The sequence below is a fragment of the Polistes fuscatus genome, unplaced genomic scaffold, assembly GCF_010416935.1.
Source record: "Polistes fuscatus isolate 324 unplaced genomic scaffold, CU_Pfus_HIC Scaffold8, whole genome shotgun sequence".
Lineage (NCBI taxonomy): Eukaryota > Metazoa > Arthropoda > Insecta > Hymenoptera > Vespidae > Polistes > Polistes fuscatus.
In genome coordinates, this window is record NW_025113162.1 from 8,954,384 (window position 1) to 8,981,677 (window position 27,294).

General features: G+C 36.1%; 3 protein-coding genes across 6 annotated transcripts in view; 1 reads left to right on the forward strand and 2 right to left on the reverse strand.

Annotated features, from left to right (window-relative positions):
• Positions 1–33: 33 nt before the first annotated feature.
• On the reverse strand, positions 34–16,955 carry LOC122525010 (PDF receptor). The gene is made up of 12 exons (XM_043647540.1): positions 16,676–16,955; positions 6,921–7,286; positions 6,739–6,846; positions 5,257–5,420; positions 3,868–3,971; positions 3,595–3,739; positions 3,414–3,516; positions 3,328–3,350; positions 2,865–2,953; positions 2,421–2,601; positions 1,749–1,863; positions 34–1,686 (listed from the first exon to the last, which is right to left on the reverse strand). The coding sequence occupies exons 2-12, from the start codon at positions 6,997–6,999 to the stop codon at positions 1,346–1,348; spliced, it is 1,452 nt and encodes a 483-aa protein (XP_043503475.1). The 5' UTR covers positions 7,000–7,286; positions 16,676–16,955; the 3' UTR covers positions 34–1,345.
• A 1,322-nt stretch (positions 16,956–18,277) lies between these two features.
• LOC122525092 (protein-S-isoprenylcysteine O-methyltransferase) lies at positions 18,278–19,796 on the forward strand. Its single transcript, XM_043647704.1, has 3 exons — positions 18,278–18,950; positions 19,039–19,518; positions 19,610–19,796. Exons 1-3 carry the CDS (start codon positions 18,753–18,755, stop codon positions 19,790–19,792), a joined length of 861 nt encoding a protein of 286 aa, XP_043503639.1. The 5' UTR covers positions 18,278–18,752; the 3' UTR covers positions 19,793–19,796.
• Positions 19,797–22,715: 2,919 nt separating this feature from the next.
• Positions 22,716–27,294, reverse strand: part of LOC122525093 (basement membrane-specific heparan sulfate proteoglycan core protein) — a 64,473-nt gene continuing 59,894 nt past the window's right edge. For all 4 annotated transcript variants that reach the window (XM_043647708.1, XM_043647706.1, XM_043647705.1 and 1 more), the window contains 7 exons: positions 26,748–27,214; positions 26,474–26,642; positions 24,402–24,795; positions 23,931–24,309; positions 23,644–23,845; positions 23,204–23,554; positions 22,716–23,063 (listed from right to left, as the gene is read on the reverse strand). In XM_043647708.1, the coding sequence (XP_043503643.1) occupies positions 22,805–23,063; positions 23,204–23,554; positions 23,644–23,845; positions 23,931–24,309; positions 24,402–24,795; positions 26,474–26,642; positions 26,748–27,214 (2,221 nt within the window). In that variant the 3' untranslated portion in view covers positions 22,716–22,804. The remainder of the gene's footprint in view (positions 23,064–23,203; positions 23,555–23,643; positions 23,846–23,930; positions 24,310–24,401; positions 24,796–26,473; positions 26,643–26,747; positions 27,215–27,294) is intronic.

Sequence of the window (27,294 nt, forward strand, 5' to 3'; positions counted from 1 at the left end):
TTCGAATGCGTATCAATCTCACCTCTCGTCATATTTCTTTCGATTCTTTTATTCATATTTTCGAATGACAAATGGACCAAGAGCCAAGCTTTTTACGCGTGCACGGCTTTTTCAGATTTTTATTAACAATCGACGAGTATCGATTTTACAAAGACTCGAGAAACAAACGATATTGATCATTTCTTAATAATAACTTAAACGCGCGAGCACTTACAATTTCGATGCAAATCTCTAATCGAATGTACGATTCGTAAATCGCGTAATGTTTAAGCAGGTGCCAACTGCGTCAAAGAAAGAGAGAGAGAGAGAGAGGAGACGAAAAGGACGATTATGCGACGGACGCATCATTTTTTAACCGAGTAAATTCGTATGTACAATGCAAAACAATCAATTTTTCATGGTAATGTCTGTTTCTAAATGATTCTCTCACACTAATCGTCACATTGATTTTTCTAAACGATATAAGGACACTTTTGCCAGGCAACTTTTTCATAATATGCAGATTGAACGCTATAATATAATAATAGATACGCAATAGACGCTCCTCTCGCAATCGATTTCCATCCGCTCTCGGCAATTAATCAAAGTTTTGTATATTTGAATTTCACTTTTAAATGTCATATTTTAACGAGCATAAGTCAAGATGGTTAGTTTAGTTATCATCGAAATTGACGTGCCGCGAATCGAATTGGCAAGATATTTTTTCGAAGCGTTAGCATCGGTGTGCGTCTCTTCTACATACGTGCCTCGAAAAAGCTTATTAATAACATTTAATATTTAATCGATATTTCTTCTTATCTTCTTTATCAAGCGCACTGATATCCTCATTTGAAATATTTATAAAATGCCAAATCATCTTTCACCGGACAGTTCATACATTCGACAATACTATTTCTCATTTCTACGTGGGTGCACATATAAATTATATGACATATACGCACACTAGAAGAAAAAAGAACTCGCTGTAATTCCTTGATAACGATCTTATCGTTGGATGACGCTTCGGTGCGATACGTATAGGTGGTATACGTATGCGGATTCTTTGACAAATAATGAATCTCTCGCAGGCCGTTTCATCGAACGTATTTATATTTATATTATTAATATTAAATATATATATATATATTATAATATAGGTATGTATACACGCGTGCAATTATTCAATATCCCACTCGTCCGTCTACGTTCGATCTACATATTTTCACAAATTTTCTATATAGTTTTTTGTTTTTTAATCGATCACGATCACTCATTGCGTTCTTTCGGATTTTTATTTGGAGATCGCGAACGAGAAACTTGCTCAACTTGTGCCAAACAATATAGAAATATTGCATTACCAAGCGATTCATTTCAATTTTATCGAGTTAGCCTCGAATCTTATTACACCATACTCGATGCATCTAGATTGGACGATAGGCGTTTCGACGGTGATCGTGTAATCTGGTTTGCTCGAAGGTTGCTCGTTATCCGTGGTCGTGCTCGTGCTCGTGGTGGTCGCGGTGGTCGTGGTGGTGGTGGTCGTCGTCGTCGTCGTCGTCGTCGTCGTCGTCGTCGTCGTCGTTGCAGTGGTCGTCGTCGAGCTCAAAGGCATCGCTGGATGTTCGATGGCTCTAGGGGATGTTTTAGCGCGAGATTTATTTTTCGATGTCGAAGATTCGCAAGAACTGCCATAGTCGGAACGCCGTTCTGCAACGTCGAAGGGAATGTAGAATTTCCATAACCGATCGAAACGCGTTAGGGATACTTACCCGAGGTTATTCGATAAGGCTGACAACCGCTGTAAGCCGACTGTCTTCTAGCTTGAAAATCCGTTCCTCTTAGGGAAAGATAGACGGTGATAGTCTTGTCTAGAGCCAGTCTCACCTGTCAACGTAACAAATGGTATTAAGAACGTTTCTCGATGAATAAATCCCGGAGTTATAATACCCATACGGTGCATAAGTTTTGACCGCAATTTCGCGCTAGACAAGAAGTCCATATACACGTATATCCCATGTACGTGTCGTTAACGATCCTTACTCGCGTAGCGCGCGCGCGTTTTAATGACTTTCCTGATTTTCCTCTAGCTGCGCGAACGAGTGAGAGAGAGAGAGAGAGAGTGCTTTGTCCGCTCTATTCTATTCGCTACGAAACTCGAGATGCGTTTCTATTTAAGCGTGTCGATCGCCTACATTCCAGCCACGCGATCATATTTTAACTATGGCGCTTAACTTGCCAACGAATGCTCCAAACTTTGCCAATCTCTCCAATCTGATTTTAATGCTAATTACTTCGAGAGAGTAGGAAAAAAAAAGGGAGAGAATAAATTCTACAGTTCTCCGCTAACAAGTTCCTTCTTTACTCGAACATTTCAAATGTTTCGTCCATTGTTTCGAAAAACGTCTATTCGCGAAAGAAAAGTAATTTCTAAAAAATCTTACCTCGCCGTTGAGAAAGCAATAGAGAGTCGCGATAAAGAGGCCCTGGAAAGACGTAAGAAAGTGCGTCGAGTACGACCACAACGCAAATTTCTTTACGTTGTCCAGCGGTGCTTCGATCATGAATAAGATGTTGGAGATACCCAACAAGGGCAATAAAAACACGGCTGCTCTCGCAGCTTTTCTGAAAAGTATAAAAGCGAAATACTAGTACGCGATCGATCGACAAACTTTTTCCTTATATTCCTGTCGACGAACGTCTACGATGAAATATCTACAAACAATTGCGAGAAGTAATAAGCTATTGGAATTGAAAATAGCAATTTTAGCAATTTTAGCGATTGCGATGAATTCGTTCCTTTCGTTCGTCGACCGAATACACGAAATGAAGTGGTTTATTCGTCGTTGACATTACGATCTATTTAATTCGACTCGGTTAAAGCTTACAGAATTTTTTCAATCTCGCTGGTATGACTTTGCCGTAGCTTCACACACAACACGCGCATGATGTTGACCAGGAACAAAAAAATGTTGTTCTTTTACGAAACGCATCCGCAAAGTCTTATCGTAAGCTCCCGTTTCTCGTAAAAAAAGAGAAAAGGCAACAGCTTCGTAAAGGGACACCACTTGTTCTTGATGAAAAAATAAAGTGGGGTCAAAGCGAACAAAGCGGATGCGTTCGTTAACGGATGCAAATGGCCCGTTTAACATTCATGGGAAGTTGTTCTTCTCGGAGTACAACCCTCTTCTTTCGTTCGAATTTTTTTGTTCTTTTTTTTACGGATTATTTTTCACGAGCGTCACGGCAAAATGGTAAACGAAGCTTTCTTTCCGAGCCAGCGAAAGAGGATCATCGCGAACAAAAGTTGAAAAGTAAATAAAATCGTTGGAACGACGTCGGAGATATTACGGCAAAAACTCGGGCATTCGCGTCTGTATTGAAAAGTGCATATGTTATCGATACCATTAGATTCGGTTTCGCGAAACTCTACTCACCGGTGACCATGTTGTGAAGGAAGAGACCCTCGATGAACATCCACATGAACATGGCGGTCTTCGCGTACTCCAAGAAAACGTAACTAGCCTCGCAAAGAAACGGCTGCGAAAGAAGCAAAAGCGTGAATGGTACCGGGCTCTAACCATCTCGCGTCAATCGAATTTCGAGTTAATGACTCACGGTATTTCCTATACCACGTTGCGGGCTGTGTACTTTTCTCCTCAAAAGTTCGATGTCTATATACAAAGTCAATCTTATTAAAACTTGGACAACCATGGCAACGAACAGGTTCTTGTGTATCCTCGTTCTGGTGTTCCTCAAGGACCTAACCGTATTTCAATGCAGGCAGATGTACGTAGTACTTCATTTCATTTCCGTTAACACGATTATAGCTAACGAGTAGGATGCATCGGTGTCACATCGAGCGCAGTTTCCCTTTCGTTAGAAACTTACCTGAATCGACAAAAAATAGCCAAAGAAGCGAGCAAAGCCACCAACGATATGCTCAATCCGACGAATTCGAGGGTGCGCGTTTTTTCGGCAATGTCCATTTTCATCTGAAAGCAAGGGAACGTTTCATTTTCCTCTCGCAAAAATAAAACAATGCATTAGTTTCAATTAGTTGATCCGAATGTTGTTTTAACGGCTCGTCATCGGCTCGTTACTTTATTATATAAATATTGGATATCGTAATAAGACCGAAGTTTCGACCTTTTCTTCTTTTTTAGAGCTATTTGAATAATCGAGAGCATAGCTGAAATTGATTTTCCGACAGTACCTTAATACGTTATTATATTCCAGCGACAATTGATCGAGGTGACAGTAAAAACGGTTCATTAGTTCACAGTTATAAACAGGGAAAAACACATTGATAGATTCTGTCGTATGGCAAACACGAGAAAATTGACGCGAAATCGAATCTTTTTAAGACCCTATCTCTAACTTATCGTTACTTCTATCCGATAGATTTTCCTTCGAGCAGAGGATCGCAAACAACGGCTTTTTAAATAAACATCAAAAATAAGATGATTCGCAAATAGAAGAACGAGAGTAAACATCGCTCGCATCTCGTTTCCTCCGGCCCCCTTTCCCGCTTCGAATTCGAACGAATGCGAGCTTTTAAATATGCTTTTTCTACGCCATCCAACTTGAATGCATAAAAGTATTATACTTTGACTCGATTTTAATAGTCGTCTACGCTTTTGGAAACACGGCGACGTAGATTTTTACATCGAATTCGTAATGAAAATATGATCATTTATATTTATTCGCAATTTTGCTGGCGCGACAACTGCGTACCTCCTTTCTATCCGACGTAATCGTTTGGAAATTGATTTCAGAAGATGCGCGTACGTAGACCTTGCTCTTTTCAAACTTGGATGCCAGATGTTATTTCTTTCAAATAATATACCGAATCCTTCGAAAAACTTCTTCCTACGTCTCGAAGGATATTATAAGGTAGAAAGTTGCTCGCCTTGTTCTTATTTTTTGCATAAACTTTTCTACTCTAAAGAGTAGAGTCGCGGAATAGGGTGACGACTAGCATTTACTTTTAACGATGAGAAATCTAGAGATTCGGTTCTCTAGTACGTCGAGTAAAAAGTACGTCAGCAAGGTCTTTCGTTCGACGGATGGGATCGATTTACTCTTGTTCGAATCAACGCGTCAAATGAAAATAATCGATTATACGATCCCGTCGACAGCCCTTCGTCCTGACTTTTCCAATCGTCAAATCTTGTTATATATGTCGTCGTAACGTCTGATTTAACAAGCTTATTTTTGTCCGTCGAAGCGAATGGAAGCTCAAATTCTATGAAAATGACAATGTTAGATATTTCTTACCTCTCCTTCTTGCGTATTCGTATAAACCTTTTCGTGAATGCGAAGCATTTCCGGTGTCATGCAGGTCGTGTAATTTGCCCATCCGTGATCCGACTCCCCGCCGCTGAAACTTCCATTTTGTCCTTCCCATCGTCCGTTGTAGCCACATTTCTTCTCCACGAATTCTGAAAGTACGAACAATACGATTCGAGTAAAAAGGCGAACGCGAATAAATCAATTTTAAGCGTTCTCGCAAAAGTTAGGGCGGAGACGGAAACTGCCACGTAAGCGTGCGAACGAGATATATAATATTTCGCTTTAACCGAGGTAAAGGAGAAAAAAGTTGTGCATTAGACGTAGATATATATCTTCCGCGTCGCGTAGAGTCGTTTTAGTCTCTCGAGCTTTGGAGAAGAATATTTTCCCGAAGAATACTTTCCCGACGGGAAGATCTTTTCCGCGAAATCGTCGCAAATCGCTTCCTTAAAGAGGAAAGGGAAAAAGATAAAAGGGAGTGTCGCAATTGGTCGGATCTTGGTCGTTGCATCGGAAGTGCATTCGTAGACGCGTCCGTTGGACCGAGTTCATTTTCGCTCCGATGCACGATTCCTCGACGCGCGAATCCCGATAAATCGATGATTTTGCTCTAACGGAATAGCTTCGACAGGGTGTAACATAAAATATATATTTTTCTTGGCATCGGGTTCGATTCATGCGTTGACCTCGCCGCAAATGCACGCGCTCTCAGGAAATTTGCATTCGTAGCTCGAGTATGCTGGACGAATGCAAATGGAACTATATTAGGTTGTCCGATTGATTTGTCTTTGTCAGCAACGACGAAATGTACTTTGAAAGAGCTGGGAGACGACTGTGAAATCGAAGTCATACATAGCGGGGCGCGGAAACAACTTATGAGTTTCGTTGTAAGACCCTTGTTTCTCCCTATTCGTTTTCCATTCTGTCCGATTCGGTTCGATAAATTTGTTGGAACTTTCCTACTGGCGCAAAGGAAAAAAAAGAAAAAATCTCCTTCTGTTTCGCCTGGCCAAGCAGAAATCAACGCGTCGCGATCGAGAAAGTAATAGCTTTTATTATTTACGTAACAATTTTGTAGGTCGGATATGACGAAGGAAACAATTTCATTTCTTCTTCCCCTATATCCCTTTTCCATGGAATCGTTCTGTTATTCTTTGTTCGAAATATATCGCGAGCTTCATCCTTTAATCTCTCTTTCTCTCTTTCTCTCTGGAGAAATTCGAGCACAGGGTGGTGGTTCTCAGTTGACGCAAGGGGTCCTCCAGGGGCCAAAGTCGACGACAAACACGGACTCTATCCTCGTTCGAGTCGAATGAAACAAGAGTTACGTTGAAATTTGCGTTATTCCTGTGCCGCGTATGTCGGAGCGTAACCTATTACCGAACTACAAATCCCACGTGGACGAACTATTTTCAATGACTTTCGTCATTTTCATTTATATGGAAACCATCAGCGGGAGTTACTTACTCGTCGTATCGAACCCGTCTACGGATGGGCATCTTTCCCTGGCCGTGTCGAGAGCTTTCGTAGCTGGCCAACAAAGCAACAAATCCCAGACAGGATTGCACCACAGTTCTACAAAATAGAAGCAAACGACAAAATGGATCTACTCGTTGTCCATCCCTTTCTACGTTTCCTACGAACCTTACCTCCGTGCGGTGCCGTAAAATGTAAGTACTGTTTTTCGCAGAGATCCTTGCTGTTTCCTCTCGCATCGAGGCCATCCATTTTTTCTTTATTTGTCCATGTCCGTTCGGTCTCTTCCGCTAGGCACCTGCATCTTCTTGCTTTTCAGTCAACGATTACAAAAATACTAATTTGCGAATGAAATATGTCACTTTTCTATTATGTTTTATCGTCTTATACTTCTCCGCAGAGTCGGCGAGCATAACACGTTTACTAAGTTTATTTCATTTTTATTCTCTTCTTGAAAAATATTTCCTTTCGCGAGAAAGTCAACGATTCGAATATTAGTATAGTCTCGTATCGAATTTTTCTCTGGATAATTTCGAGATCTGAAACAAAAGGAGATATAAAGCCGGTTGATGAATCGATATCGACATTAGAATACAAAATGTACAATTTGCCCTACGAGTTTTACTAATACCATTACGATACAAAAAAATATAAAAACGTACTTTTCCTTTAACAATTGTACGATGCATTTATGTTTTTCACGCTTCGCGAATACTCGCATTTAGTATGAACGAATTTTTATTACTGTATTTTAAATATATTCTTTTTTTTTTATGAAAATCGATTTGAACTTTCGCGCAATTGCAATACACCGATTTTTTACGTATTTGTTCGAGCGTGTAAAGCGTTACCTTCTGGCCGAATCGTTATCGTTCGAATTCCGAAAGATCGAAATTACAAGCGATCGGGGTACACCTTCCGGTACACCTTTCGAAGCATCGATTAAAATAATTAGGCGCGTTGCCCCCCCTTCCCAGATCTTAAGACGTAATATCCGTTCTCTCAAATTCTCCGAACTTTTACTCTGGCGTTATCGATATTCGTCTCACGTTTCGAACAAACTCGTAATCTATCGATTTTCCAATCATTTTCGCATTTCTGCGGTGAACCATATACCTTTGTATATACTATATATAGCAAATAGTAGGGGAGCAAGTTTCTTAATTGGAAGAGAGCTAAACGAAAGGGTGTATGACTAGATAGATTTAAGTCAAAGATGATGCAGGCACCGCTTTTATTTTTCTTTCCCAATTGGAAGCTCGTACGATACTGCTTCGTCTTGTCAAGTTTCTCTTACATATAGCCGAAACCGAAGCGCCACACGTTGCATTATTATACGTTACATTATGCACGATTATGTCATCGATTTTTAAGCAACTGCGCGCATACGAAACGATTAGCTTATCTTACAGAGATAGTCTTTATGTTACAGGACGAGAACAAATTTTGGGTATTCGAAAAATCATCGACGACGAGAAAAAAGATAGAATTTCGACAACTATATTATTGCGCAATTAACGGATACTATTAAAGTTGGAATTAAGATGAGCAGGTCACGTGACGCGTATAAAATAGTAATCGTAAGTGGTAAACCTAATCGAGAAAGACCATTGAATAGACCAAGATGTATATAGGTGGGAAGATAATTTTAGTATAGATCTGAACAAAATGGGGTACGAGGGTCGCGAATGGAGGGATCTTGCTTAGGGATGGGAACATTGGCAGGATTTGGTATTTGCAGCAATGAGGCCTTAGATCTCATAACACCGGCTAATAATAATAATAATAATAATAACGTACATGCGCTCATAAACATTATTTCTAAATTATTCTTACGATTTTCAGATTTCATCGTATACGTTAGGTAACAATAGAGCTCATAAACTCGAGATATATCATCGGAATATATTGAAAAATTTCAATTCAAAGTTGTTACTAACCAAAAACGTTAAAAAAATCCGAAATATTAATAAGTCTACAGTACTGTATTAGACATAATTTAAATGATTGTTAAATAATCGAAAAAAATATGTATTGTAATCTAAAAAGAAGGATTTACCTTTTAAAGTATCTTCCTCTTCGAAATCCACCGTTAGACTGGCTCCGTTGTTCTTTATGAAAGTTTTTTAATTAAATGTCGTTTATATGATTTTCCAAAAGTCGCGCATGTGTGTAAAGAGAATATTATTCGTAATAAATAGAAATTAAGATTATAACGTTCCGATTTCAGCATATTTTTCATTTTTATGTAATCGTTTTAACAAAGGTATATTGGTTTTATTGTTCCTGCGCAGTGATGACTTCGAGAGGGTGGGGTAAAGTTTTCGTCTAATAGAATATCAAATCGAAATTATTTAATATAAAAGTATGTTAATAGGTATATATTGTTTATACAAATGTATATACTCTTAAACAGTCTTAAATATAAGTAACGTACATTAGAGTATTAAAATAATTGTTAATTAATCGAAAGAAATGTGTATTGTTGTTAAAAAGCACGGAGTATATGTTTGGAGCACCGTCCTCTTCGAAATCCGCCGTTAGACTGGCTTTGTTCTTCCCTGTGAAAGTTCTTTTATTCAATGTTGTTTATGTGACTTTCGACCGGTCGCGTATGTCTAACGTACATAATACTCGAAATCAATAACATTTCCTTTTATGGAAAGTCATATAAACAACGTTTGATAAAAGTACTTTCACAGAGGACTAATGACTCAGTCTATTGTTTGATTTCGAAGAGGAAGGTACATCGAGAGGTAAATCCATATTTTTAGATTACAATATACATATTTTTTGATTAATTAACAATCGTTTTAATATTCTAATGTATTCTACTTATATTTAAGATTTTGTTAACGCATATGCATTGGTTTAAACATTACATAACTTATTAAAATACTTTGAATATTGAATAATTTCGACGTGATATTTTATTAGACGAAAATTTTACCCCACCCTCTCGAAGTCATCACTGCGCAGGAACATTAAAACCAATATACCTTTGTTGAAACGATTACGTAAAAATGAAAAAGATACTAAAATTATAACGTTATAATCTTAATTTTTATTTATTACGAATAACCATGTAAACAACATTTAATAAAAAACTTTCATAGAGAACAACGGAGCCAGTCTAACGGTGGATTTCGAAGAGGAAGGTACTTTGGAAGATAAATTCTTCTTTTTAGATTACAATATATATTTTTTTCGATTAATTAACAATTAAAACGTTTTACGTTTTAGAACGTTAAACGTTTTAACGTTCCTGGCTAGTGATGACTTTGAGTTGAAATTTTTCATCCGATGAAATATCTGAACGAAAATGTACTTTATATTATTCTTACTTTTATTTTTGACTTTAATGGGTAAGCATATTATATGAATAGTTTTGAAAGAAAAATCTAGTAAACGTAACAATGTACGATTTTTAGTGACACTCACTGTACATCATCGTTCGAGTAAAAAAAATAGCCGAGTAATCATGTTCGACCGAGCGATCTCCCTCGAGCACCCTCGTTACCAGGATATTGCCTAACCGTAATATTCTAATATTCTTTTTTCCTCAAAGTACGGTAAGATTTTCTTCTTTTATAGCCACCCGTATATATTTAATTGTAAGTAAGTGGATTTATTCGACGTTCATGCCTAAGTATTTTCATTCTTTAGATTATTATTATTTGTATAATAATTTGTACAACGAAGGTAATCATCATTTTTTCGTTCGATCTTTCGAAAAGTGATTCTCGACTAACTTCGACGTCGACCTAAAGCGCGAACTTTCTAAGCAAAGTCCGAGTAACGCTGAGAACAAACGATTACAACCAGAACGACTAGTCTTTCCTCTCCGATCGTATTTCAACGTTACGTATTCGATCTATTTTTGAGAAACGCGATAAAAATCGTAACGACGATACGATTAGCGTTATAGATATCGGAAAAGCTTATGCGAATAGAGAAAGTTTATTGCATTGAACGCGACATAGCTATTTATCGATCAGACGCGCGAACCAACCTTGAATGCTTCGAAGCCCTTTGTAAGTTACGTAATTGATATAGAAATGTTATTGACGATTATGTAGCAGACAATTACCGTTTCCGCCATAGCTGTCTAAATCGGTTGTTATGGTCGTTAAGATAATGCGAACGAGAAGGTTTTAGATGATTGATTAATCTTGATAAAAAAAAATATAAAATACAATAATCCAAAGGGTTTATAACCGTTTGGCAGGATGAGTTAAAAAATGTCGCAAACGAAAGTATCGTATAAGTTAAAAGAGATCGTATTTAGAACCGATTTCCGGCAGAGAGTGTAATCCACGGATTTCAATCGTAATATTCGTGGGATCCTCTGCGTGGAGAAAAGTAAAAATGAATACAAAAATGAATATCCAGGCGTCCCGCTGGACAACTGCCAAAGATTTCAAACGCTTTTATCTAATATATCGCATTGTCCTCCTTTCTTCTTATTTTGTACATCCCAAGAGAAAGATGCTTTGCTGAATCTTTCCTTTTCATCTTTTCATAGTATTATATAAATATATATGTAGAATATCGTACGAACGAGTGTAATGAGAAGATGAAAGGATAAAAAGATAGCGCGAAAGATAGAAGTACTCTGTAGCTTCGTTTTCGTTTTCCGATCAAAGTTAATATCAATCGTGACTTATTTCTTAATATATTCTTATAACGTTGTACTTTATTGGCTGCCTATCCTAGTTGTATCGGTATGCGTCGGATATTACAGGACGGTGTCAAAGCTATGCTATACCTACGCATTCCAGCGTACGCGTATCCACGTCAGGAGGCGTAAGATCGAGAATGCGACCGACGATCGCGCGTGCGAACGAATGAAATTTCACACAGAGGCGTATCTATTCTGAGTAATCGAAAAGATAAAAATATCGTTAAATGGACATTACTCGGCGAAAGTTCAATGTCACGGTGCACGACGGTGCACGCGAACGTGCATCGATTAGGTCGTTTCACTCGAGAGACGCGGGTTCGTTTATAAACATTATGCAAACTGGAAAGTGCAACAGCTTTAGAAGGATTTAAGGAAATCTCGGCGTCCACTCGAGGCGATGTAAAGAAGAAGAAAGGGAAGAAAGAAGAATCGCGTTTCTATTTAAGGTACGTTCGTGGCCGGCTTTTTTGCGAGGAAATGGGACGATCGATCGGAGGAAGAGAGGAGGCACGAAGGTAACCAAGGGGCAAGGGCATCCTTTTTAGTAGGTCACAATTTTCAGCGTAGAACGTCGTCGCGTAGGCCATCGGAAATGCTGGAGTGGCTACTCCTTAAGACCCTTCGCCACGAGTGGATGGAAAAACGGAAAAGTGCTGATGCGGAAACGCAGACGAGACAACACCGAGGGCGGCTGTTTAGCTACCGCTGCCAGCCGCGACATCGGATACAACTATTTTGACAGATTCCCGAGCACGCCGTTAATCGAGCAACAACTGTGTAGAGCGTTCTTCTTAATCGCCGCTTCATTCTTTTTACCCTTTATTTCGAAAAGAGCTAATTTACAAAATCAGCGAGGAAGAGGGAAAGAGAATGGCGATATCCCTACTTTATATAATTTAGTCTCTCCTATCTATTATATTAATTAGTACCTTTATTGGCTTTCATTCGTAATATATATTTGTTTACGTAATGAGCGTTTGTACGAGCACTTTATCATCGTTATGCATTATCATCGAAGTAACCACTCGTAACGCCTTCGCGCATTAATCGGTCTTTTTCCGCAGTCGTGAAAAACGAACAGCGAGAAATAGAAGATTGCAAAATTAATTCAATTAGTACAAAGGTATCTTGCCGTTAATCGAACCGTTGTTAATACCGGATGAAAAAATTAAATAACGGCGGTGGCGGCTCGAATGTTAATATTAAAGTTAGAAGTAGAAATGGCCGTGATAAAAGGTACTTAAAAATCCGCTACATACGACCTTATATACGTCCTTCCACTTCGTATATCGAAGTATACCGAAATCGGCTAAACCTGCTTATGTTATGCACCTTAGTCTCGTACAAGGTTTCCCCTCTTCGCTTTTTTCTCATTATTATTTTTCTTTTAGCTCGACGGAAGATATCGCTTTTCTTTTTATTCTAAGCTCAATTCTAGGATCTTGGTAATTTTTGAATAACGTCGTTCCAACTTCCTCATTTGGATCACGCGTTGAATTTGAATTTGGTAAATAGCGTACCTCGCTATCTCTCGAAAATTTCATCAAACATAGGATTCCGCATGTTCCAAGGCTAATGTAACTGGCTATTGACGGAAAATATTATTCATTTCTCTCTAATGCGATACGTCATAAAGGAAAGCTATTTTACATTCCGTTAATGTACGCGTATAATCCGAGGAGAGTGAAATGAGTGATGATTATTCAAATAAAGCTAACATTTGGAAAAAATTATATACGGCTCGCATTAAATATATTTGATACGAGACGAATCAACGTTAACGCTAAATTTACGTTAAATTTCGAAAAGAGGACAACTTTTTACTTTCGTTTTTTTCTATCGATCAATAAAATAGTAACGGATTGAAACAGTAAACGGATCGAGTTCTTATTTAATCCCTTCCGAGGGATCCTTGGTACGAGAGAAATTTGAAATGAATTTGGTATTAATTGCGAGATTGCTATTCGCGATTCGTGTGTGCGCGTGTGCGTGCCTGCGTACGCGCGTGCTCATTGAAATTTGCAACAGCGGTATTGAATGTGTGTTCACGGCGTTCCTAATTAGCGTAAGATGCAAATTAAATGGTCGATCCGAAAGATAGGATTTTTCGAAGAAATACAAAGACAAATAATTGATCTCGTCGTTTTTGACGACTAGGAAAATGTCTCGACTAACGTCATGACCAATTTCACATCTCGGAAAACGCTTAGCTCGAGGATGAAACAATGCAGATTGGCGCGTTGTCGACGCGATTCGACTAGCTGTCAGTTGTTAAGTCTAAGAGTATTTATCCGTCGACAAGGGCGAGATAGATGATGTTTCTTGCACAAGTGTATGCGCGTACCGTCAAAAGGAAGGAGGGAATCGGGAGCTTTGACGCGAGTTAACAATGCATCCCGCTTCCACCTACGAAATTGCTTTCTCTATAACGCTTAGGATTCGCTAATACGTCTATTTTACGCTCGTAGAATATGCCATGTCGGAAGAGAATTCTTCGAAGGAGGAGTCGTTTATTCGAACCTCGCATAGGATATTTAGAATATTTGCGGTGCCATGAAAGGAGGGTATACGTACGATGCCTCGAGTACCAAACTCGATCGCATTTCAAATGAAAGAACCTCGATACCAAGACGCGAACGTTCAAGTTTTTCCTCAAAGAATTTTGAGTTTGCGTCTAACTAATTGACACCGAACGTTTAATGAAACACAATATTGATATTAATTGCATCAAAGGCAATCGTTACACTAATGCGTTCTCGTCGTTTGGTCGATTAATATGCGTCGATCGATGGAAACCCACGAGGGTACATATCTTTGCAAACCGAAATAAATAGCAAAAACAATCTACGGCAAATCTAAACACGGAAAAGCAAACGTAAAAGGTAAAAAAGAGGGGGCGGAAAGAAAAAAGATAGATAAAGAGAGAGAGAGAGAGAGAGAGAGGTAAAGAAATTGCAATCAACCACCGGCTCAAAACCTTGGGAAAATACGAAAAACAAATTTAACTGCGCTGAGAGAGAGAGAGAGAGAGAGAGTCGCGGAGCATTGAACGCCAAAGGGAAAATGGATAAATTCAAACGAGACAAAGAAAAGACGAGGATGAAAAAGGGATAATACACGTAGAATAGGGGAATATAAAGCTAATACGTAAAGAAAAGAAGAAAAAAGTCTAAAAACCAGATAGAGTAGCAGTAGGGATAAGCTAAGCTAAAGTACTGTAAATGAGCTTGTCCAACAAATTTGCAGCGATTCATGTAATATAAGCAACATAAATTAGGTACCATTCAACGCGTTAATCCTAGATCTATCGATCGAGGAAATTCATCGAGATGAAAAGCTTTTGTTCGAGTTCAATTTTCGAGAACGTCGCGTGTATCGTAATAATATTTTTCTGAACGTAATTGAAGAAAAAATTAAACTATAAAGTTTAACCACTCGATGGAAAGTTCTGGTCCGTTATATAAGCTGTTCTTTACACCCTCCCCAATTATTATTTGTTGACGTACCTACAGGTATTCGTCGTCGGTAAACTTTCTCACGTATCAAAACGCCGTTACTTTCGAAAATGGGTTAATACCTAGAAAATTAAGTTTGCATAGTCTCTACGATGCAGCCAAATTATAATATTGATATTAGAGAAAATGTTCGTAATGATAATCGAGGTATTGCGAATCAGTATCTATCGGTATCGCAAATATTAAGGTCATGACGTCGCATAGAATAACGCTTTCCAATATTACCATAATATGTTTCTCCAATTAATACGGTTATGAATCGACAAACTTATCAGTAATGCAATACATATTGAAATAATACCCATGTAATACAGTTAATATTTCGTGCCGATGAGATTGTCGTAAAACAATAAGCAAATTCATTAAACCGTTACGATGACATTTGTCAATTTCATTGTTTGTCGTATAAAAATGTCTACGTCTATTCCAATAGTACTATAATAATCGTGAAACAAAAAAATAAATGAAAAATGTAATTTAACAGAATGGAGAAAGCACGATATTGTTCATTTTAATTCTACTTCCATTCTTGAAAAATTGAAAAAGTACGAGCAAGGTTTTTCGTTTGCTCGCGGAGCAGACAAAAGCGTTCGGGGATCAAAGTTACTTACATAGATACGCTTCATCGAAAATCGACCAAAGATATATCGTACGATCGATAAAAATGTACAATTTTCAAACTCGCACGCGTACATCCCGACGATGATGTTATTCTTTGACGTATGAAAGATTCGGCTGCTTCTTTGTTTCATTTCAAATGAATGCTTTTCCTACGGTAATATATACCTACATATAATTATAATATGGTATGTTATTTTTCGGCAAACAAACGGCATTTTTTGCAAACAAGCACGGAGCTCGTTTCATTCTTTTCGAAGAATAGCAAGATTCCCTTGACGCGTACTTAATTAGTAGAAAACATAGTGCAGGTACGCGTATTCTCAAAGAAAAAAGAAAAAAAAAGAACGGTAAAGAGGGTTGCGTGGTATAAGCGCGCACATAAGTATTGTACAGAAATATAAGTTTTTCTGCGGAGCGAAAAATACCTTGAACCATATTTTCTCGAACGATAGATTGCAAAAACCGTCTTTCGCGGTCGAGCGATTAAATGCGGAAGAACGATTTCAATTTCGATGATCGGGGAATACGGAGAAAGAGGGGGGAGAAGGCTTGCATTATATATTATCGAGAATATTTCTCTATCATCGAGATTTTGATTTTTCCGCTTTCAAAATTGAAACAAGAAGATGGTCGACGATCTAAAATTCATCTTTCGATCTTTCGATTTTTCATTATATTTTAAATCTTCTAGAACGAAAGCAGTATTGTATCTATATGGAAAATGATGTTTTTATCGGATAAAAGAGACAAAAGCGACAAGGCTAATTGGAAAAAGGATGATATAACGCAATCGCTCGAATTTAGAGTCCAATCGGAAACCTTCTCCGCGGCTTCCCCTTGTTTATTTCGTAAATTAGGTCGAAAAGCTGGCTTCTCTTCGCTGATACTTTACGTCTTACGAGATTGGATAAGCACGCTTCGCTAGCGTAATTGATTTTCCATATCAGTCGAGTGGAATTTCCGAAAAAAATAAGTAATATAAGTAAATATAAGTAATATGATCAATTGAAATGAAGAAAAAATATTATTTTGCTATAGGTTAAGTAAAATTTTCATCTGTCGTAATGATTTCGAATATTTCTATTAAGGAGCACTTGGAGAAACTCACCGAGGAGCGATCCTTCGTCCGAAAGAGAAATTTTCAAGTGTCACGATGGCCCTGCAACGAGCGACGGGTACGTTGACGGTAAGACGATACGAGGAGGACGGTACCGATCAACATTTTTCAACGTTCATCGAAAGAGACGCGAAGGGACGAAGAATGCGTGAGAGATGAAGTTAATGACAAAGATTAATATATAGAAATAAAAAATGAGAAAGAGAGAGAGAGAAAAATATTTAAATGTAGATGGTAACGCGTCAATGTACGCGCGCAAACTGTTCTCGAGATTCATCAGGCGCGCATCCCGCCCCGAGTTGAATTCTCCCTCCATCTCTAGTCCTCGATTACCCTTTTGCGATTGGTCTTCCATTATCGAAACTTTCAATGATCCAAGCGTCATTTATTTTCTCTTTTTTCGTATTCGAGTTAAATCATTTCATAATTGCTAGGTGTGTTCCTCTTTTCCTCGAATCTAGTTATTTGTTCGGTTTCGGTTTATCGCTTTCGATAAACAAGTAATCAAAGTAAAGTGCTTAGGGACAAGATGGGTATTGTTTACGCGCTATCACAATTTCATTTTTGTGAAATCTTGAAATCTTAAGAAAATACTTTTCAAACTTTAACAAAAACTTACGATTTGCTCTAATTCGATTTCAACTTCCAACAATTTTCCCCTATCGAGAAAAGTTGCGTAAAACTGTATGTATATAAGAACATTTCGATGAAATCCTCAAACGACGACGTTATATTCATTAAACGATTGCTTTCCAATTAATCGCATAACGCGCAATATTCCTCCACCCACAATACTTGTGTTTTTCTTCTTTCTATAAAAATGACGTACATTGTCAAAGAGAAAAACTTAAAACGATTGGGTCTTCATTAAAATTGTACGTTCATTGACGTTTTTATTAAAATTCGTTGTATCTCGTAAAATTGGTAAACGGTATTCGTTTGTTAATCGTATCGTAGACGTGCATACGTATCAACTTGACGGCTTACGTAAAAGGCTATAATGGCTAATTAATTTATCGTTCCAACAACGATAAAGCGGACACAAACTGGTGGAATGATTTATTACAAGGAAGGAGATACAGGGTGGAAGGAGGTATCCCCTTTTTACGTAAGCCGAACAAGGGTTTGCGATTCACGCGTACTTTCTCGAGTCACGTGAAAGCAGACCCACGCGTTTGAAAAGCCCGCGCTGCCTCTTATCGATGATCCGCGTTACGTAACCAAGCGGGGCAACCAAATGAAAATAAATACCAAAAACCAATATTAAAACATTATTCAACGAACGTATTTTCAAATGGAAATTATCTACATTTTCTTTGATAATTCTACACTTACGAATATCAAATTTTTTAACCGTGTCATGCGTACAAGCATATACGATCTAGAAAATGAAATTTTTACATCATTTTTTCAAATTTGGGATTTACATTTGTCCCAATATGGGATAAAGATAAACAATTATTACAATTATTACAAACATTTTATATATCAAAACTATAATTTTTATTGATCTATACAAACCTTTGAGAATAATGAAGATGATTTTATTCGAAAATAAAATGTATAATCTAAACGAAGCACCTGACATTGTGTTAGAGAGAGAGAGAGAGCGAGCGAGCACGATTTAATTTCAAAGTCTGTTTACAAAGTTCTTTTTATTTTATTTACGTGATTATTAAACTGCCTCTGAAGGTGAACTTTTAGCAATTCGAACGGAAAATCGGTTACGTTCGTTATATGTACAAATGAACGATTCAAATTATCGACGTTAGGAAGCAAGCAACGTTGTCCGCGATTGAATAGACAGTTGAATACCGACCGGCGTTAAAATATTATTCTTCCTTTTATCGCTCCTCGAAAGTTTATTATTTCATTTTCATTATTTCATTATTTGACTAGATCGTAACTATAAATATTTAATTACGCCTAAACGTATTTAGTGAAAAAGTTTTCAAATATGTACGTTTTCATCGGAAAATGAAATGAGAAGGCCTTTTTTTTTATAACGATTTACGTTCTTCCAATAAACAAATTTTCATATTATAATTATTTATATTTCCATAGAAAAATGTTGTGTCGCGAAGGAAAGCTGAGTTTTTTATGCTTTAGTGCGGCTCTTATTATTGCACTCTTACCAGACTTAGTTTTTAGGTTAGAATTGGTTAATGATAGCGAATATTTCCAAAATATCTGGCTTATATATTTTCTTCAGTACGGTTTTTGCAATTTCCTTCTACCCTTTCTCTTCAGTGGATTCGAATATCAGGTATTAAGTATTTTCAATTTTATGTGATATATTGAATATTTAAATCTCTAGAAACTTGTATAATTGATTTGTCTTTCTTCTTTTTTAGGTTGCGTTGAGATCCATGTTGTTAGGATATGTCGTGGGTCTTGGAATAACGATATTTTCTTTTGCTTTGCCTTCATGGCAAATGTTTGGTGCTTATATGGCAAGTCTAGCTATATTCCATTATAGCGAATTTTTGTCTATAGCATGGGCAAGTCCAGCGTCTTTATCTATAGATAGTTTCGTTCTCAATCACAGTATTGCTTATGGCATAGCTGCCTCTTTTAGTTGGATAGAATATGTTATAGAAAGGCACTTCTACCCAGAAATGAAAATTGCCTCTTTTATTTCTTATTTCGGCTTAATATTAGCCATTTTGGGAGAAGTATTAAGAAAAACTGCTATATTTACGGCAAAAAATAATTTTAATCATCTTGTACAAAGCGAAAAAAAAAAGGATCATGTACTAGTAACGCATGGTATTTATGCAATATTTAGACATCCAAGTTACGTCGGTTGGTTTTATTGGGCCATTGGAACTCAGGTATAATATATGCTGTTTTAAATGAATATTGCATCGTATACGCATATTAATGAAAATATTTTAACAATCTATTTTAAATTATCTTACGCAGTTGATACTACAAAATCCACTTAGCCTTTTGGGGTACATCATTTCTTCCTGGAGATTTTTCCACGATCGTATTCTTTTAGAAGAATTAATGCTATGGAACTTTTTTGGCGATGCCTATGTCGAATACCAAAAAAAAGTACCAACTGGATTGCCATTTATATCTGGTAATAAAATTAATTTATAGCGAGCTACAGACGTCTAGTCCGATAGCATATTCAAATACCGTTATGTCCAATTTTAAAATGATCTCATATATCTTTCGATAAATTAAATTTTTGTTTATATTAAAGCACGATACCGTTAGAAGTGCTTCTTTTTTTATAAATATGATGATACTGTTATACTGCATTATATTTTAATACTATATATTTTAACTACTATTTATTTATACTACTATATATTTTAACTAATATTTATAATACTATATATTTAAACTACTATATATTTTAATACTATATATTTTTTATTATTTAATACTATATAATATTATATTACCGATAACTAATATGATAGTAAAAAGCCAAATGAGTAGGAAGTTTGCTGTTCGCTGAAATTTGTTACTTTGCATTTTTATGAAAGCTTCTGCAAGTTAAAATTCTAATTTTAATATCTAATGACACGAGATTAAAAAGTAAACTGTTCTTTTTTAACAAAATTATATTTATTGTCTCATACATGTATATATATATATATATGTATATATATATTTTTTTTTCCTTTTTTTAGTATTATTTTTTAACAATGCAGGCTACATCTTAATCACTTTATGTACTTTCAGTTTATAACTTTACATGTGTAATACATTATGCAAGTCATATTAGCACTTGCATTGACATTAATAAGCATTTTCTCAGTGTTAAATCATGGCGGAAAATGTGTCAAATTGTAATTGCGTGTTAAATTTTGTTTACATAAGTTTTTACGGTACATTAGTTATTTAATCAAAGAGTTACAGTACTTTACATTTAAAGATAACGAACAGCAATATCATATTTTTGTTTTGTATGAAATTTATATTCTAGCCTATTGTAAAAAAATTCTCTTTTATTTATTGTATATATTTAAATGCATAATAGATAAAGAAAATAATGTAGATATAGAGAGTTATGGAATAATAAAATAGATATAATGTATCAATTAACGCGAAACTAGGCAGAGAGAAAGATGAGATATTTCGCGGCCTATCTCTTTCCCAACACGATGTTTGATTATTCATTTAGAATTATAGAATATATCTGTGTAAATCGTAAGAATATGTTATTAATTACAAGAGTAAATAATTAACTTTTATTTGTATGCACACGTTGCAGTATATTCAATATCAATACAAGATTTGCAACACATTTTACTAGTACCCATTTGAACTATTATATTAATGGTTCTAGAAGTAACTTGTTTTCATTCGTTCTACGAAAACGCGACTATTCGAATTTCTCGATACAAAATAGTAAATTGTTTATTTAAATTTGATCTTGTCAAAAATCTTCTCGTCGCATTTAGTTTTTTAACAAAATTCGTTAACTTTATTGTATAACGTGTAATATTAATTTGCCAAAGTATGAAAGTAATCACAATTAAAAGCAATATTTATAAATGATTTTGCATTTTATTATTAATTTGCTCCTTATTCGATCAAATCGAGATATATTTTACTTGACTTTTATAATATTACTAGTATTATTGTTAAGTTATATCAATACCATTGTTATATTATTACTATCATCGTTATCTGCAAGTGCAAGATTTACAAAAGTGTGTAAAAACGAATTTTTCTCGCTACACATTGCAAGGATTTTATTTGATAATGTTATGCCTAAAAAAATATATAGATTTGATCAGTATGTAATAAATCGCTTTGTAAGAAAACTTGATATACTCATTAGTTAAATATTTGCTTCAATGCTAAATGACGATAAAAATAAATTTTGCAAAATTGTGACTTTGTTCATACAATCATTACAATTTTTTAGGAGGCAAATCCACAGTTCTCCACTGTCGCTACTATGGTTTTAAGAAATGATAACTATGGCAGTGAAAAATTATATATTATTGTTATTTAACATTTTTTTTTTCAATCACTATGGCAGCTGTAGAAATATATCTTAAATGTTAAATTAAAAATATTACATATATATATATATATATCATTGGGTGGCATTACTTAACATTAAAAAGCATAAAATAAGAAAGAAAAAATCTATATTAAGAACACGTATATTTTTAAAGCAAAACCACGTCGAATATAAGTGTTCGGTTAATCTGAATAAAGTAAAAAACATGACGATATACATGGGTGGAAACATTTTCATTACAAATAAAAAATAGCTATTATATTAATGATAAGATCGCAGTAGTTATTAGTTTGCAATAACGTTATAGGTCATAATTGTAAACAAAATATTTCAGCAAAAATCGTAATTACTTTGTGTACTTCTGTTTCGATTCTTACCATTGTCAATGAACGAGTGTAATCTTAATTAGATACTTTCATTAGCCCAAACCATTACAGGTTTGATATTAACATTTTTTTAAATCGAATATCCTAAATTTCTTGACATCAATTAATAATTTGTATCTTTTCTTAAATAGAAAAATGTTTAAATTGCAATAATGCCATACGTTTTGCTGTTATATCAAATTTGCATATAATACCTAGTTTGACATAGTAAACAAATGTATAGTTTTTTGTCGAACAGAGTCTAATGAAGAACGTTAAAGCATTTGATAAACGAGAACATCAGTTTTGAATATCGAAAGATGAATTTTGGTGGAAAATGAGATAGGATCGTATCATATATAGAGATCTCTTAATGTCTTCTTAGCAGATCACCATGCATAGAAATGTTGTCAACTGGATCACTGTGAAATAAGTATTTTTTGCTATTAAATACGTATACACTTCGATAAGAATATAATTATATTTTTGATAACATAATAATAAAGGGGAAAATAAAGCGAATAGTGGTTAGCATCTAAATTGTGCCTATCTAATAATCGAACGTACCATGGTTCGGTCAAATTTGTCCAGATTGCGTTGATAAAGTATTAAATAATTAATAATTATTAATTAAATAATTATCGACACATTTCTTTCAAAATTACGGAAATACAAATATTACAAGCATTTATGCATTAGTACAAACTTGGAATATAAGTATACCGTATAAATTGTATAAATTGAAATATATTTGTCTACTTAAATTAATGAATGTTTGGCTATATTAATAGCACCTACGTAAAAAATTGTATGAATAACGATGATATTTCTACTTTCTATTTTCATCGCAATCAGGTGTTGTAACACGATCATTAGTAAATAATTTTTAATATTACGTGTGGCTACATTTGCAGCAGGTTTAGGATGAATAATATTTACAGGAGGTGGGGGTACAAATGCGTCAAAAATATCTGCATCTGCGTCCGTAAATACCAACGAGGATGGAATCCATCTCACTCTATGCAGCGTGTAACGTTATTGGAAAAAGTTTGTATAATATTTCATCTATACATGTATATATATATATCGTTTGGAATGTTACTTAATCTTAGAAAATATAATCCCCTCTTAATAGAGGAGATACTCTTTCGTCCTTACCTGGTGCACGGAGAAACGTTTTTTCCTCTAATAGCTTTTTCTCCTATATCGATAGCTCCCGAGTCTTGTACTTCCAGAGTGTAAATACAACCGGAAAATCCTTCGTGGTAACGTCCGTACGTCATTGCATAATCAGGTACACCTCCTAAATACACGCTGCCTCTGGTATTCAAGATTTGTTGTAACCCGTCGCTAAGCCCGCTTTCCGTGTGCTCGCCGTTTAATTCGATGCTACCATCGCTACCTTGCCGTTTTAAAATGATTCTATGTCTTTCCCCATCGTCGACTCTTTGAGCGGTTACGCGAATAACTGCTGGCCCTGATCCTAAATTGTATTGATATTCTACGTAACTGAAACGAAAGCGTATTACTCAAAGTATCGTAGTAGCATTGCGGTAGATAAAATCAGGTGCACGGAACCTGATCGTACGTCGACTTACCCATCGACAACTGCCAGAGATATATAGTCATCGGGATTGAAATCATTTGGCGTTTGCCCATGCCACATGATTAAACCATTAGTTTTATTCGTCGATATCTCGAAACCCAAAACTTCGCGTTCTTCTTCGTGCGTCATTACCGATCTTTCCAGTTCTAACCAGCCATCTCCTTTGAACGCGATGTCGTAAGTGATCTCTGCCACTGTATCGATAATAATAAAACGCTTAATAAATCTTTCCGTCCGCGAACATATCACAATCGGTAGGGATAAAACGAATAGACTTACGATTGTCACAAGTTTGCCCATTAAAACCAAGCCTACAATCGCATTTGAAAGATCCAGGTAAATCGGTGCAAGTACCGCCGTTTCTACAAGGCGCAAATACCTCGCACTGTTTCAATACATTTTCGCAATTTCTTCCCGCATATCCATATTCGCACATACAGGAATATTCCGCGCGCGAACCTAAACTCTGACAAAACCCGTGTATGCAAGGATTCGATGTGCACGGATCGTATACAGCTGTTGGCGAATTTTTGGGTGGAAGGGTAACGAGCGTATTACGTGGAATCGTTTGATTCGGACGAAGCATAGAGCAATCTTCGATATTTGCCATATCCACCGCCGATTTTACAATCTCCACGCTAGCGGAACCTACTTCAAGCTGCGTGTTACATAAGGAAATTAGACGGTTAGTGGGTAATATGAATGAACAACTAGGGCAACGATTACGGATTTAACTTAGCTCTTACTTACTTCGCCAATGCATCCACGAAAACTACGATCAACATTAAGATTTTTATTCAATGTTATTTTTCTACGATCAATGCCACCAATGTATAAGGGTGTATTCAGTGTCATGGTACGTGCGACACCAGGAGTTCTTGCTTCTATAAATGGTTCCCCATTAACGGATAATTCCGCTTCTTTGAAGTCTCGATTTATCGTGACGTATGTCCATTTTCCAGGCTTTACGGTGTAATTAGATTTTAACGTGGCCATACCCGAGCCAACGTCGTAGCAAAATTCAACGTGCTTGTCTTTTATTATAAGCGCTGCAAAATCTCCGACTCCTTCATCGTTTTGGGAACAATATATCAAAATTCCGTCTCCTTCGTCGGTGGGATTGAAATTCATAGCTATTTTAAGCCTATAAGTGTAGACAATAGGTAAAAAATAATCGAGCTAACGTTTCATCGATGCAATTCATTCATTAGTTTGATGTTGTAAACATGTCGTTTAGTGCGCGACGCGTCATGGTTTTCGAGTATGAATGAAACAGGAATGAAATAATGCAGCACGTTATTGCAAAATGCTATCAAGTAAGTAAGCCGTGTGCGATATAGTTTTTCCAAAAGCAATCAAAAAGTCTTATACCATACTCGCCAATCTCGCCTACGTGCTGCTTAAGCAATATGATAAGAATAAAAAAAGTTCGATAAATATACGTTTCCTAAAACGAGTGGAATATCGAATGATAGAAATTAATAGTCGTACCAATATTTATTTGCCTTTATAATATTTATTTATACCTATTCTGGGCATAGACCTATTGAGTATATACCCATTGAGTATATAGATGTTGATTCGTAGACGAAGCAACATATTTAACACGTTATAGAATCTTATATATATAAGTACAAACAATTGATATATTTTCACGTATATAGATATCATATATTTCTATGACATCGCGCTTATTGCCGATTCTTAAGCTTTCTTTCAAACTGTTAAATGCAATATATTTGGCAATGATTTAACGTCTTACTTCGAATAATTAATATAACTAAATGATGCGTAAGTGTATTAATTAAAAGCTGTACAAAACATTTATCGCTACATTACAAATTGACTGAGAATGAGCTTCTATCATTACAGCACCATTCGGGAGTTCGTTCCAAGAGAAACTACTTGCTCTACTATTCGGGCATCTTGCAATTATCTCGCTAAAATCTTCTTCTCGTATAGAAAGTGTTACGACCCGTGCGCGAAATAAAAAAGAACAATGCTAGAATGTTTGTAAATGAGAGAGAAAAAAAAAAAGAAAGGTCTTTATCCAAAATTCACTTATGTATATCTGAAATTGTTCCAGTAGCATAGGCATTTCATTTCCGCGTCTAACCAAAAATGCTACGAATTATAGTGACTCTATTATGTATATTGAATTGAACTTTAAACGTGCACATAAATGTCATGCCAAGTCTAATGTTTTGTGTGGTGCAGATTATTGTGGTGATGTGCCCTCGATCGCACATTGAGTTGTCTAGCTTGTACGTTGCGTGATCGACTGTGTGTAGTGGTCGAACTCTTTCTTTCCCTGAAAATAACGTCATCTCAATTAGCCTGATTGAGAATAATCGACAGCTAATGCTGCAAATTAACAATACAAGACCGGAATTGTTCTCGATATGCGTATACTTTCGTTATCTGCGTAGAAAAATTTGCTCTATTATTACATGCGTATACGCATGTACGTTGCATATTAGTATAATAGATGTATTATTGTATGCGTGTACATTCAAAAGTAGGTCAAATGTTAATTAATTACCAAATGAAAACAGTTGTCAAATGCGTATTTCTTTATGTTATTATAATATCGATTATTTTCTTACCGTCTCTCTCTCTCTCTCTCTCTCTCGTAAACGAATATAGTTACGAATGTAGTGTTAGATGTTTAAAAAGAGTGTATTAAAATCTTACAAAATATACGATACGACCACTACTTGCACACCGATGAAAACATTTCATTGTAAATGAGAAAAATACGAATACAGTCCCATGCATCAATGTTTTTTCAAAAAACACGTATACATTCTATATGTACTTGCCTTCGAAGACTCTTCGGCGGCGTATCGTGTGCAATGAAAGCTTTGTCATCGTTAAAAGATGGTTTATTGATCTTTACCGATCGTTCGCAACGCGGACCAATTTTTCCATTGGGGCAGTAACAATCGAAACCAGTCTCCTTCTCCATGCACTTTCCTTCACCGCAGGCACCTGCAAATAATTCGATTCGCATACGTATACATTTGTCACGTTCTATAAAATGAAAGATAGTTCGGGAAAGGAAGAAAAAAAACAAATGAAAATGTTGATTTTTACCTGGATAGCAAGTTTGTCCAACAAAATCACAGTGTTTACCACTAAATCCAGCTTTGCATAGACACATGTAACCATTCTTCGTAGCTGCCTCCTGGCAAACTCCAGCATTATTACATGGATTTTCGGCGCATGTTTCGCAAGTCGTTATTCCAACGTTACCCGTTTGATTTTCGATCAAATCTACTTGTTTTTCACCGATTACTAGTCTACTGATACAACCGATAAATCCAATGTTTGTAATATCCTCTTTGACGTCGATACTGTGATTTGGAACTCCACCGATATAAAGCGGTCCTTTGAGATCTAATCCTTGCTTTCGACCGCCCGCAACCGTTCTGTAAGGTCCCTGACCATCGACTAGCATCGTTACTTCTCTTCTAACGCGTTGAATTTTGATCGTATGCCACTCACTCAGAGTAATTGGCGTATCTCCCGATATAACAGCTGATCCAGAACCAAAGTCAAATCTAACAGTTTAGAAAATAATTATTGTTATTTTTTACGTACAAAACACTACTCGGATAAATGATACGCAACAAAAAAATGA